Source organism: Leptopilina boulardi, unplaced genomic scaffold (genome assembly GCF_019393585.1).
Source record: "Leptopilina boulardi isolate dan_hultmark-lab unplaced genomic scaffold, ZJU_Lbou_2.1 LbouV2_150, whole genome shotgun sequence".
Lineage (NCBI taxonomy): Eukaryota > Metazoa > Arthropoda > Insecta > Hymenoptera > Figitidae > Leptopilina > Leptopilina boulardi.
Genome location: NW_026137697.1, coordinates 2,122,267 through 2,137,778, shown reverse-complemented (window position 1 = coordinate 2,137,778; position 15,512 = coordinate 2,122,267). Strand labels below are relative to the sequence as shown.

General features: G+C 23.4%; 1 protein-coding gene across 13 annotated transcripts in view; it reads right to left on the bottom strand.

Moving 5' to 3' along the window:
• The window catches only part of LOC127276622 (histone deacetylase 4), a 90,763-nt gene that overhangs the window by 47,947 nt on the left and 27,304 nt on the right, over positions 1-15,512 (bottom strand). For 2 of the 13 annotated variants that reach the window (XM_051297195.1, XM_051297196.1), the window contains exon 3: positions 619-722. The exons of 10 other annotated variants lie outside the window; for them this stretch is intronic. In XM_051297195.1, coding sequence (XP_051153152.1) covers positions 619-670 — 52 coding nt within the window. In that variant the 5' untranslated portion in view covers positions 671-722. Of the gene's footprint in view, positions 1-618; positions 1,109-11,635; positions 11,931-15,512 lie in introns of those variants that run through there. One more of the 13 variants, XM_051297197.1, reaches the window with a different exon arrangement.

Sequence of the window (15,512 nt, the reverse complement as noted above, 5' to 3'; positions counted from 1 at the left end):
CAAATATATATAGAAAGAAATGAAAAATTGTAAAAAAAAATTCCAATATTTAGTTTTCAAAAAGTCCAAAAAAAAAAATTTGTTAAATTGTTAACAATTTTTTTTTTTTAATAAGTATATAAATACACCCCAGAGAAAATATTACAGAGCCAAATAAATATATTTATTTGCAATAAATTTTATTTGATTTAAATAAAAAATTTATTTGTGCTAAATAAAATTTTATTTGTATCTAAATAAATTTTATTTGATTTAAATAAAAAATTTATTAATGCTAAATAAAATTTTATTTGTACTAAATAAATTTTTTTTTATATAATAAAACAAATAAAAAGTTTTTAGGCTTTAAGACAAATATATTTTATTTAATTCAAGTTAAATTTTATTTTTCCCCAAATAAAATATTTCTCTCTGGGTGTAATTTATATTTCCTCTCTGCTCTCTTAGTCTCTCTCTTTTTTTACTTATAGAAAATTAATAAAATTCATAGTTCTGCATTTTATTTTAATTTAATTTTTTTTCATTAAAAATAAATTTTTCTCTTTTTTTTGAAAATTTAAATTTCACGATAAATAATAAAGAAAATAAAAAAGGATGATAAATTTTTTGAAAACATACCTAATTGATTTGTGTGGTGCATATTGTAGACAGAACCATAGTCCAGGGCCATATGCCCTTAATCCACTTTTGCGTTTGTATCCACGGAATAAAAGAGCGAATCACTGGCAACATCCAAAATAAAAAAAAAATTTATGTTTCACGACACACATACACTCAAAATTCGACTTAGTCACGATTACACTGATTTTTTTTTTTTTTTTAAATATAGCCACGATCACAATAATAAGATAAAATTTCACACGAAAACTTTGACAATAATAATTGTTTCTTTTTTTATATCGATTATTATCGAATTTATCGATAAATCATTAAAACCCAGTTTAGAATGAGGCATTCGCGATTATAAGGTTATAACGCGATGAGAAATTATTATCACAGTTTTCACGTTAACTCCACAACGATTATAATTAGGCCGTCAACACTTAATCTTGTTCTCACTTTTCTCACCTCTCTCTCTCTCTCTCTTTCTCTCTATCTCTCGTGTTATCTAAAAAGAGAATAAATCAAAAATCGATTAAAAGTCATTATTCACGACTTTCTTTCGTGTTCTATCTATACTTTTTTTTTTAATTTTATACTATTTTTCATATCGTTAATGATAAAAAAAAGCAAAAATTGTAATAAATAATAATTTATTTAAAAAATAATAATTAATTAAACAGATACTAAATAAATTAGTCAAAAAATAAAAGAATATTTGAAAAAAATAGTAAAAAAAAATTGTTAAAATATTCTGAACAAATAAAGTGTGATTCTTTTCAAGCGATTTTTTTTTTACTTTAAAAACACACAAAAACTTTTTTTTTTTTAAATTTCCCGCATCAAAAACAAAAATATTTTACAAATCTGTTTCAAATTGAAAAAAATAAAAGGCAATGGCGTTTGTTTTTGCAATTTTTTTTTCAACTCCTACAGCCGCAGAGAACATTTGTTTTTTTATTTTTTAACGAAAAATAAAATTTATTTTAAAACAATAATAATAATAATAATAATTATTATTATTATTATTGTTATTATTAAAGGAGATACTGAAAATTCGAGAGATGAGCAAAATGTCTCGTTAAAACTTGTATTCTATATTACACTGAAGAGCGAGACCAATGACCGTATAATGGATCCAGTCACGAGGGGACTAGGCCAACGTTGTCATGTGTCTGGCGTTTTCCCGCTGCGTTTTCTTATATACACCGCATTTAGGAATTCCCGCGAATAATTCTGTTTTCTCGCCTCGGCTTTAAATTGCCTTTTTTTTTTAAAGTGGATCGCGCGCGAATATTTCGAAAAAAAAAAAAAAACGCTCACCGAATAGAAATATTTAAATAAATGATCATTTTTCTAAAAAAATATGCTCAAATTTTAAAAATAAATAAAAAAACAATGCACTGAAAAAATTGAAAAATTACACTGAAAAATTGGTATTGACAACCAAACGTTTAGTTGGTATTTAAGCAAGCAAAATTTTTTTTTTGTTGAATCAAAAAAATTTTAATTATCTCAACCAAAATTTGTTTGACACAACCAAAATTAGAAAAAAAAAAAAAACGATTTTTGTTGTCCTAACTAAAGTTTAATTGAGACAACCAAAATTTTGTTGATTCAACAAAAAAAAATTTTTGGTTGCTTAAACACCAACCAAACGTTTGGTTGTCAATACCAAACCTTTTTCTCAGTGTAGAAAAAAAAAATAGTAAATATATAAAATAATATAAAAAAAAACAAAATAAACAAAATTTTAAAAAATAATAATAAAAAAAATTAATAAAAAAATAAATAAATATAAATAAATTTTTATCACTGAAAAAATTTTAGTTTTATTTTTTTTTTTTTTTTGTTCGCAAATTATGAAATTTTAGTTTAAAGAAAAGCGGTGCAATATATACATCAAGGGACGTTAAACTTTGTACATAAATATAAATACAAAGTTTCTTGAGATTCGTATCGCTCAACCGTTGAACATGTTGTGCAATTGCCATTACATGATCGTTGACATATACGCGTTAATAATTTACGATCGCTAACTTCAACAGTAGAATATATAGCCTAATCTCCACTCTTGAACGTCACTAAATCGCCACCACATATTACATAGAAAAAATCACACACATATATATATATATATATATATATATATATATATAAATATATGCGTGAGAAAGGAAAATTCAACTCGATTTATTGACTTCTTTAATAATACTTTTAACTTTCACAATAAATGCGATCAATGATTTATCAATTCCACATTATTACCTCTTTTTTTTAAAAAAATTAAATTAATTTTTTCAATAGAATAATTAAATTAATTTTTTCAATTGTAAAATAAAATTTATTTTCTTTAAAAGAAAAAATTGAACTAAAAAAAAATCTTGCGATTAAGTTAATATAAAAAAAATAATAATAAAAATCTTGTTAATAATATATATATTTAAAAAAGGGCAATAAAAATTTGTGTGTGTTAAAAAGTGATTTAGCATTTGCAGAGAGGAGACAAGGCTATATGGATGCCATTCACAATGTGAATTGATCCTTTGACTCTTCTAAATGGTTAAAGAATGATCTTCACGACGTCATCGTCGGGGCGTCATGTCACCTCGATTGCGGGTGCGGAAAAGAATATGAAACCGAGACGCAGGCGTGACCAATCGACTTTAATTTGTTTATCAGTCGGCACCCAAGGGCCATTTTAATTTTTTTTTTCTTTTTCAACTTTCTTTAATTTAACTACAATATATCACGTCACATTCTATACAATGTATATAGTATATATATATATATATAAACGTAAATTTATGTTTTTCCCCCTCATGTAAATGGAGTATTTATAAAAAATGCATTCTTTATCATAATATATTAAAAAAAAAAGAAATTGAAAAGAAAAAGAAAGAAAATTAATTATTAAAAATATAACAATAATAATAAAATTATAATAATAAATAAAAAAACAATAATAAAATAATTAGAATTATTCTATTCTCTACACTGAAAAAAAAATTTATTTGATTCAAATACTCGATTACTTGAGTATTATCAAATAAATATTTACTTGAACCAAATAATTTTTAATTGAATTAAAAAAATTGTATTTGAACCAATAATTTTTGTATTTGAAACAAATACCATTTAATTGACTTAAATAATAATTATTTGATATACAAATAAATATTTATTTGATAATAGTCAAGTAATCGAGTATTTGAATCAAATAAATTTTTTTTTCAGTGTCGAGAGAGAGAGAGAGTAATTGTATTTTTTTATTTAACGAACAAATTTATTTAGTTTTGAAAAAAATGTTTTGCCAAATTAAAAAAAAAATTTATTTTTATAATGTTTTCACTGTAAAACAAAAGGTATTAATATAATACCGACTTTAGGTATACTAAATTTTCTTTTGGTTCTATTTTGATATACCTAAAATCGGTATTATTTTAGTACTTTCTTTTTATACAGTGTTCACGCGAATAAAAGAAGTTTGCGTCTACATAATGGGAGGTCAAAAAAAAAAAAAATAAGAAAATAAATTAAAAATTGTTCCACGTGGTTATATTGAACGGCCTTTATAATTAAAAATTAAAAATTTTATATTCATCATGAATAAATCATTTGAGACCCTTTTATTTTTTTTATAATGAATTCCAACCTTGAAAAGCGACATATATATATATATTGTGTGTCTAATTTTCAAATGATTCTATATTGAAATATTTTTTATATTATATTTATTTATTTCATAATTTATTTTTTATCCTTGAAATTTTTATTATAAATTTTTCGTACTTTTTTTGAAATAATATTCTTTTTACAAAATATTTATAAAAATTGAATTTTTTTTTTTTTGTTTTTTTTTTGATGAAAATGAAAAAATCTCAAATATCAGGGATTATCGATATATTATATACAAATAATAATCGGCAGAGTGTATCTTTTTTTTTTGCCTTGGCCCTCGCGCCCGCCCAGGCAGACAGCGAACCTGAACTATTAGTTGCGGGATGTTGAACTTGCTTGAACGCCTTATATTACTGTATATACGAGATCTGAAGAGCGCCAACAGCGATTATAATGGTATGTCGAAGGGAACCGAGTCTCTCTCTCAAGACTTCCATTTTCATATTTCGAAATACAAAATATATTATATATTATTTTATAACAAAATTTTCACCCCCTCCCTCACTCACCCAAAAAAAGAGGCGAAATATTTTTTGAAAAAAAAAAAAATTATTTTCTAAAATCTCTTCTTCTTAAAAAATATTGAAAAAGAATATTAATTACAAAATATAATAATTTATATTATTATTATTATTATTATTATTAATATTATTATTATTCTTTATAAAAAAAAAGTTAATTGCTTTTAAAATTTCATAATTAAACATGTAATTAATTGTTTCACAATATTATGACAAATTGTTAATTAGGATATATTTAATGATCAACAAAAATGTCAATTGCTTTATACAATTTTTTTATAATGTTTGACAAAACTCTTAATTATTTTAGTCGCAATAAATGATTCATTAAAAAAAAAAAAATGTAATTCCTTCACAAAAAAAATAATAATTGTTATTTTTTTCAAACAGTCAATGAAGTAAATACAAATTCTTTTTTAAAAAAAAGAAAAAAAAATTGATAATATGAATGAAAAAATAAAGAAAAATAAAAAAAAAAACGTGTAATCAAATCCTAATAATAAAACACGAAAAATCTGTCGAAATTTTGAAGTATTGTGAAATCCCTATATATATGTGATAAATGATAAGATATTTATATCAAAATTTAATATTTACTTGTCTGGTAAATTTTTTTGATTTATTGTCTCAATAATATAATGATTGATCAGAATTTTTGTAATTTTTTTTTTTCTTTTCCTAAAATACCGTCAATAATATTTGAATATTAAAAAAAAAATGTCCAAATTTCAATTTAATTATTATTCTTTTGAAAGAAAAAAAATTATTTGACAAATTTTATATTCTGCTTTATTATTATAATACAAATTTAGTAAAAAAATTTTAACTAATTTAAATTAGTGTCTCACTTTTTGCTTTTGAATTCAATAGCAAAAAATTGACTAACTGATTAAAATTAGTTGCCTTTGAATTTAAAATTAATTTTTTTTTCAAGATGAGAAAAAATAAAATTTATTTTTAATTTTTTTTTTTTTTATAATAATAGAAAATAATTTTTTGACACTTTGTCACATAAAAATATATTATATAGTGTGTGTGAGGGAAAGTTTCACGTTATTAATAAAAGCAAGTATGGAAGGAGGGGAAAAAAAAAATAACATGCGTTATATTTAAAGAGACATATTTTGTGACCTCGAAAAATTGCTTATAAAATCGTGTACATATATATATAAGTCTTCCACGATGATGTAACGAAGCAATTTTCTTGTGTCACACACTCGTTTCCTACACCACTATCTGCCAAAGTACATGCATTTTATTTTTGTGCGCTAACTTACATAAGAGGAAAATCTCTTTTAAATGTACAACCAAACAGTATCTCTTAAAGAAAATCTCGCGCAAGATCAATTTATTATTCAACACTATTTTTCTTTCTTTTTTTTTTGTTAATACTATTAATAAGCGAATATAATTATTTTTCTTTAATCATTTTTTAATAATAATAATAATAACAATAATAATAATAAAAATAATGATGATAATAATAATAATAAAAGTAATAGTAATATTAATAGTAATAGTAATAATAATAATAATAATAATAATAATTATTATTATTATTATTCACCCAGAGAAGATTTCTTTGTTTTGAATAAACCAATTTTTTTGACTTGTTTTCTTTCATTCAAAATAGAATTTTCTTTGAAACAAAAAAAGCTTTTTGAATTAAAAGAAATTTGTCCATTAAATTACAAATTAAATAAAATCACAAATCAATTAAATTCTAACATTGATATAGGGTCAAAGAAACATTTATTTGAATTAAATAAAAAATTTCTTTGAAAGAAAAATAAATTTTTTTTTTAATCAAAAATAATTTGTTTGAAAATAAATAAATATTTTATTTTTTTTTTTTATGAAACAAATTTTCTTTGTATAAAAGAAGAAATTGTCAAAGAAATCTTTTTTTCTGGGTGTGTGAATATTATTATTATTATTAATTATATTAATAATATATATTTATAAATAATTTATAAATAAATAGAAGACAAGATATATAAGTATTAAATATAAAATTCTGTTTGGAAAGTATAAATTATCATATCACAAAATAGTGATGCCATTTTTTTTTTTTTTTTTTTTTTATCTTTTAATCACGATTAAATCTCGAAAGCAAAAGTCGATCCACATTGGTTTTTTGGAATGGGAAGTTGTTTGAGAAGAGGTACACGTGCCGACATTCGGCACATTTACGCTGCGAATAACGATAAATATAGAGTCTCGGGTCAGGTTAGGTCGGACAACTTTTGCGGCCCACCGTTATAAAGCCCGTGGGCTGTGAGGAGCCTTGAGAGAGACGAATCCCTCGTGGGAGGGCATCGACATAGATCTCGATATCAAGATTCATGATTAAATTCAAGAGAGAGAGAGAGAAAGGGATTCGTAAAAAAAAATCCTTTTTATTTATTCAAAAGCCAATCGCAAATTCAAAATACTAATTTTTGTTTTTAAAAAAAAAATTAAGAAAATCCAATAAAATGATAAAATCAGAGGATTAAGAAGAAAAAATTTGAAATAAAAAAAAATATCAACAAATATATATAAAAATCTTTTGTCTTATGGTTTTATATAAATATATATATATATATAGATTGCATTTTTATGTTGAAGTTCACGGAAGCGGAAATTGCCACGTGTACACCCATCACTTGTCCAATCAAACTAGACAAAAAGAGGCCATGTTCTTACCTAACTGAACCTTCATCAGACTTTATACGAGTAATATAGTCTTTATACATAAGGATCGAAGAAAGTCGAGCAATGACCACTAAGCTTATGCGAATCACAAGCGAGGGAGAGAGAGAGAGAGAGAAAATCTAATCAGAGGAAAATTATATTCAACATATAATTTCAAAATAATCATTGCTATTGAATTTAATTTCATGGGATCCATATACTATAAACAGCATCCATAATATATAAATAAAATACAGAATTCATATAAAATCAAAAAATAATCCTAAAAGTTTTTAAACTTAATATTCGAAATAAGTTTAACAAAAAAATATGGATATGATGCAACCATAAATGAAGATCCATGATAACCTTAATCACGGATAACAGCATTAACTATTGATGCTATTTATCCCTAATTATAGATAGCATTCATAAGAATGGATAAAATTCATATAGGTATATGGATGCTGTGTATCCATAATTATGGATAACAGGCTTAACTATGGATACCATCCATAATGGATACCATCCATAATTGGTACCATCCATAATGGATACCATCCATAATTGGTACCATCCATAATGGATACCATCCATAATTGATACCATCCATAATGGATACCATCCATAATGGATACCATCCATAATTAGTACCATCCATAATGGATACCATCCATAATTGGTACCATCCATAATTGGTACCATCCATAATTGATACCATCCATAATGGATACCATCCATAATGGATACCATCCATAATAGATACCATCCATAATAGATACCATCCATAATGAATAACATTCATAATCATGGATAACAGCCGTAAAAATGGAAGCTACGTATCAATAACTATAACATCCATAACTATGGATGACATCAACGACTATGGACCACATCCATAATTTGTAGAAAACATCCATAAGAAAATAATTTTAAAAATTCACTTGGGATACTTAAATTAATTTTTTTTTTTAACTATAAATAAAAAATTAATGTATATGAAAAAGAGGCGAAATTTCTTTGTCCAAAGCAAGTGCATTTGATGCGTTGAGGGCAGTGCACTCGCGCGGACACAAATCTTTCCTCATCTGCTGCCCTCTTGCCCCTTTTGCTGAGGAATGTAATTTACGAATGATAACAAACCAGCCATACTCTCTTAAATTCGCTCTAATATTTCTTTATAGTATTTTTCATTTTGTTTTTTTCTGATACCTAATAATATATATTCTATTTTTAAATTCTATTGATTTTAATGGGGGAAAAAAAAATTCCTCTATAAAGGAGAAGAGAGAAAGAGAGAGAATAATTTTAGTAAAGAATGTATAATTTAAAATTCTTTATGAAAAACCTAAATATAAATAGTCAGAGAGCTATTGCAGATGCAGAAATAAATTTATTATTCATAAATTCGATAATCAAGAATAACCAATAATCGAGCCTCTAATTTTTTAAACAGTCTCCATATTTAATTAATCAGACTGTTCTTTATAATCTATACCAGTGTAATTAATCTATACTTGCATTTCACAATGTATAATAATATAAATAGCTAATTCGTTAAATTACTTTTATTGTTAGTTTAACTATTCGTTTATTTATTTTTAAATATTGATTTTTATAATATTAAATTAATATTTATCATATCAGTTTTATTATCAATTTAATTATTATATAAATACTTTATTTTTAATTTATTTTAATTATATTTATAATTTATTAAATTTATTGTTGTTTTAACGCGTCGCTCTTTTAAAAAAAAAAAAATAAAATAAAATCTAAAAATAAAATTCTGTTTATATAGCGTCAAGAGAGTTTTTTCTCAGCCCAAGAGTTGAATATCTGTTTGCAAATTGTATTTTTGTCTCGAATTGCCACGTGTGTACATCTCTGCACGCATTTTACTCGCACTTGCGCTAATCTCCGTGGGGCAGTCTCATCGTTTCCCATGCGTTTTATTTTTATACTTTTCAAGTTTTTTTCTTCTTTTTATACATCTTTATCGGTATCTATTTTTTAAACATACTAATTATATTTCCTTAAAAAAAAAAAAGTTAACAACAAAAATTTCGCAAATTGTTGAGAAAATAAAAAAAAAAATTTTATCTAAAAATTTATCGTATTTGAAAAATATTATGTAGATAAATTAAAAAATTAATGAATCGACCAGGAAAAAGAGAATAATGCTCTTTTATAACATCTATATAGAAAATGTGAGTGCGGAAAAATCAATATCGTGTGCACGACCTGCTTATAATGTTTGACATTTTTGAATAATTTATTAACAATAAAAATTTGATTTGTAAGACCAAATGAAATTTTTTAAATGGAACAGATTTTCAAAGATTTCATCTTGTTTCAACTAGAAATAAATTTTTTTTTTCACAAAAAAATTTGATTCAAATAATCGGTTACTTGACAAATATTTATTTTTATCAAATAATTATTATTTAACATGGTATTTTAAATACCGACAGAAATTATTTTACTTAAAAAAAATTATATTTGAATCAATTTTTTTCAGTGTAATATTAATAATTAAATGGAAATAATTTTTAGTTAGTATAATTCCAAAAAAAAAAAAATTTAAATATTAAAAAACCAAAAGAAATAAAATAAAAATCTTTTTTTCGGACAATTAAAATAATAAACGTATATTAATATTAAAAAATATTTAAATATAGAAAGAAGCACAATAATGTAAAATACAAAAAATTAAATATATTCAATTTTTTTTTTTTTTTTTTGACTGAAGCTGAGATAAAGTGAATAATTTGTTTCGATAACAAGTGACAGCATCGCGCCATTTGCGTCAGACAGAACTGTCATTTAAGTAGTAAATACCCTTATTGGTAAGACATAATACTCTGAAATTATTTTCCTTTTCTATTATTATCGTTCTTTTCAATAATAAACAAAAATTATAAAAATCTGTTCCTTTGGAAGAATTTCGTTTGGTTTATACAAATTTTAATATAATTAAAATTTCTCGATTTTGATTGATTATTATTATTTAAGCAATAAAACATAATCTACGATAAAATAAGTAAATCCTCTTTACAATATAAACAAATAAAAATTTAATATACAATTTATTATTAAATAGAAATAAAAAAAAAAGTAAAAAAAAAAAGAGAAATAAAATTTTAACAAATATTTGGTTCATTCAAATTTTTCCGTTAATTCACAGATAAATATTTATTAATTTAAAAAAATTCGCTTCATTTAAAAATTAATTAAAATAAACATTTAACTGAAATAAAAACAAAATAGCTAAGTAATAAATATAAAAATTTATTATAAAATAAAAAAATTGTTTAAAAAATGGTTTTGTTTTTTTCCCCCCAGATACGCGCGCAGCTTCATCGCGAAGTGATGAATCGACAAGATTATAACGGATTTAATTGTAATATGTGACGCCGCACGAGAAAAGGTACCTATCCCTGAAATAACATTAGGCTCAGTTTTCCGTACTCTATACACGGAAAACTAAGCCTAATGTTATTTCGGGGATAGGTACCTTTTCTCGTGCGGCGTAAAATTTATATTGAAAGCTTGTCGATTAAAAGGACCAGATTTCAATGAAAAAATAAAAAAAAAAAAAAGGATCGATGGATCCGCTCCAAGGCATATAATCTCTGTACAACAGGTGTTCGCGAAAATTCCATCTGCGGAATATATATATATATATATATACAATATTTATTTATTATTATTTTTTTTTTGCCATATTGCCTTAAGTCAAAGTCGATAAAGCGGAAGTGGTGCGACGACCTCTTCCTCTATATAAACCCCAAGTAAAATGAATCTATAGGCTTTCGACGAATCGCGAAAAAGGATATCGGCTAAAGATCGTCGGAGGAATTCGCATGGTGGCAGAAGCGCGTCGTGCAAAAACAAATGGCCGCCATTGCCTTTCAAAGCGTCGTCGTTCTCCAATAATTGCCCTCAAAAAAAAAAAAAAAAAAAAAAAAAAATGTACAATTTTTTTTTCTCATTCAAAAAAAAATTCATCAATTTTCCCCCAAAAGAAAATGTTCACCATCAAAAATAAAAAAAAAAAGAAAAAAAAATTCAAATTTACAAATGGCGGGAACAAATTTCAAAAACTATAAACTGACAAAAAAAATTCAATTATTATTTTTAAATATTTTTAATACCTCCAAGTGTTCAATTCCAGATTATTTTTTTTTCCCCCTCCTGAGACACTTATTGTGAAACTGTCATAGGAAAAAAAAAAAATAAAAACACTTGCGCTGGTTCAAAAGAAAATTTTTGATGGAACACAAAAACACACACAAAAACAAAAGTTGCACTATATAATTTTTTTTTTTATCGAAAAAAAGCGACGAACGGGAAATTTGTAAATGTGAAAAAAAAGAAACAACAAAAAAAAAAGAACTATTTATATCAGTGATAAGACACAAACATATACGTATATGTATCCTATCGAAACGAGAGAAGAACGAGAACTGCATATTCGCGTCCCTCCATACTTTCGCGCCACCAATTTCTCATTCTCCTCCCCACCCCCCTTCCTCCTCAAACCCGTAAGCTGTACCATACGACGCTAGTGCCTCCTAACGGATTATCCTTGAAACATAAGTCTCTTTCTATTTATAGAAACGTGGTATTGTTGTGCTTATATTCTCGCTCCCACGATCATTTCACGGATAGAATATATAGTCGTGTTTAGAGAAAGATAGTAGAAACAAAGACAACTGTTGGCCCTTATAAATGCTACAGTATTTAAAATTGAAAATTTTAAACAAATTTATTAATTTTATTTATTTATTTTTATTATTTTTACTATTTTTATTATATTTTTATTATTTTTACAATTTTTAACATTTTTACATTATTTTATATTTTATTTATTTAACATTTCAGTTTATTTCATTTATGTATTTTGTATTTTTAGTATTTTGAGCGGTAAATTAAATTTTTTTTTAAATTTTGTTAATTAATGTTATTTGAATAATTATGTTTTATTTGAATTAAATATAATAATAATAAACTTATATTTGTGACGCGATCTGAAGAAAGGGACCTTAGAAGCAAGAAATTATATAGGTTATGTTTGCAATTTTTGAAATGAAAATACAAAAAAAAAATGATTAACTGTCAATATAAATCATTGATGTTTAAGTCGTCATTACAACTAAAATATTTAATAAACACTGATTTTAATTTGCAATAATTAAAAAAAAAACTTTCAATCAAGAAAAAATTAAAACAAACATAACCTTAAAGTGATTTGCTTCTAAGGTTCCTGTCTTCATATCGCGTCACATTTCTCTCAGAGCCTACACTCAGAAAAAAATTCGTTTGAATTTATAATAATTTATAATAATTATAATAATAATTTTAATAATAATAATAATTTATTTTATAAATTTATATTTATTTAAATTATTTCCTTATTTCCCGTTTAATAATAATTATTATTATATTTAATTCAAATAAAACATAATTCGTTTGAAGCAACCAAATTTTGGTTAAATCAACAAAATAAATGCATTGATATACAGTTAACCAAACATTTGGTTGCAGAAATCAAACGTTTATTTAGCTCAATCAAATTTTTTCTTTGTTCAAAAAATTTATTAAAATAAATCAAACAGTTATTGAGATCAAATAAATATTTATTTGAATTAAACAAATTTTGTTTCAACTAACCAAAAAATTGGATAAATATAAAAAAAAAAGGTACATTTGGTTCAAACATATCTTTTTTCTGAGTGTAATAACCGTTTTCATTTGGCGTAAATAAATATTTTATTTGTCATAAATCAAATTTTTATTTAAATCAAATCAAAATTTATTTACAATAAATAAATATTTATTTCACTTTGAGAATATAAATTATGACAATTATAAATAAATAAAAATAAATTAAATGAAAAGAAAATTTACTAAATAAGTAAAAATTAATAAAAAGAAAATTAAATAAATAAATAAAAATTAATAAAAGAAAAATAAGTAAAATTAATAAAAAGAAAATTAAATAAATAAAAAAAAATAATAAAAGAAAAATAAATAAAATTAATAAAAAGAAAATTAAATAAATTGTATATAAGAAACTACGTTTTCTAAATGGAAAATCTGTCAACGAATTTTCGCAATGAAAAACAAAATTGAAAAAGCAAAATTTTACACTGTCATAATTTGTGGCGGACATTTATCTATTAAACTGGGAACAAATCCAAAAACCCTTTTTTTTTAAAAAAAATAATGAATCAAAAATTTTGCGGATTTCCCTTATACATTTAAGAATCACGATTTATTTTCAGTCGGGAAATTTCTATATTTAAACTTGGAACTGTTGCTCATTTTGCATACACACATACACTTGCATAATCTACACGTTTCTAAAATAAAAATAATAAACATCCGCATATTTACTGTACATGTATCATCTAATAATAAACAAAATTTCTTTTTTTAAATTAATTTCAAAAATTAAATATTAAAAATAATAATAAAAAAAAAGAATTTTTCCCACGAATACGTAAATAATTAAAAGTATAAATTTTCATCAGAAGGAGGAAAAATAAAACACGCTATTATATAAAAAAAAAAAAACGTCACGCTAGTCAGGTTTGATAAAATTTAAAAATAGAATATCACAATATATATAAGAGGCAAATTTTTTATTTCATCGCAACTGCATTGTTGTTAGTTCGATTACTTATCAGGAAATAAAACGCAACATAATAAACTTGCCAACGAAAAAGTAGGTAATTTTAAAAATGCCATTTACGTGTCTCGTATATATAGTTTTATAATACATTTGCAATTATAATTTATTTTTAAACTCTTAATTATATTCAATTGCTTTTGCACGCGTTGGCAGTTAAAATATATTTATTTCTTTCGTTCTTTTTTTTTTTAAATTGTTCTTTGAAAAAAACACAATTGAAATTCTTATTTTAGTTTTATGCAATTTTTTTTTTTTTTTTTTTATCAAATATTAATAAAAATTTATGAATTCGTTTGAAAATTTAATAATTTAATTTTAAAATTCTATAAAATTGTTTATAAATAATTATTATTTTAATACAAAGAAAAAAAAAAGACTTTTTTTCGCTTTTATATCCTGAAAAGTAATCTCGCGAGTTTTATATAAAACATATATATTCTTTTTCCCCGTTTCAAGATTATATATATTTTGTCATGAAAAAAATTGATCTAATTGTTAATGGAATAAGGAATATGGAACATGGTCATATCGCGCTCAAAGATTATTTAAAACTGATAAAGTATATATTCTAAGAATATCACAGAGGTCAAGTGAGAAAAATAATATTCGTTATTGCACCTCAAATAGAATTATCTAATTAGGATGTCGGTCAATAATATTTTTTTAACGATTAAACCAATTGTTTAACCTTATTTTCAAAAGAACAAAAATAAATTTATATTATATATATATACAAAGTATAATATGAAACATATGTGTATCGACAGATTTTTTTTACATTCTCTGTTGATTTATGTTATCAGAAAAAAAATAAAATCGTCAGGTGAATTGAAGTCACCGCAGCGTATTTCCGGAAATATTTCTCTTATTTCACGTGTGTCCCTTTTGTTTATATTAAAATTTTTTTTTAAATCAGTTAACTTCTCTTTTGTTTTTTTTTTTTTTAAATAATTAATTAACAAAAAAAATATTAAAAAATTTGATAAAAAATAATTAATGAAAAAAATTAATAGGAATCGTAATATAATTATTATTATAAATTAATTTATAAATAAATAAATAATAAAAAATAAATAAAAATCGACATTTCTAAATTTTTTCAATAAATTATAATCAATTTGGAATTAAATTTATGAAAGCAAAATTTACCTTTTTTAAAAAAAATATATATAAATATTAAATTTTTTTTTTTAATTGTTTCTTTATGAAATCGTCAAAGCATCAGAGTCCAGAAATAATCGTAAGGTCACGCACTGACCCTCTCCCCTCAACTTTTTACCAAGTTAGTATATTACCCCAACGATCAATGCAGATTTAATAATACAAGAATAAAA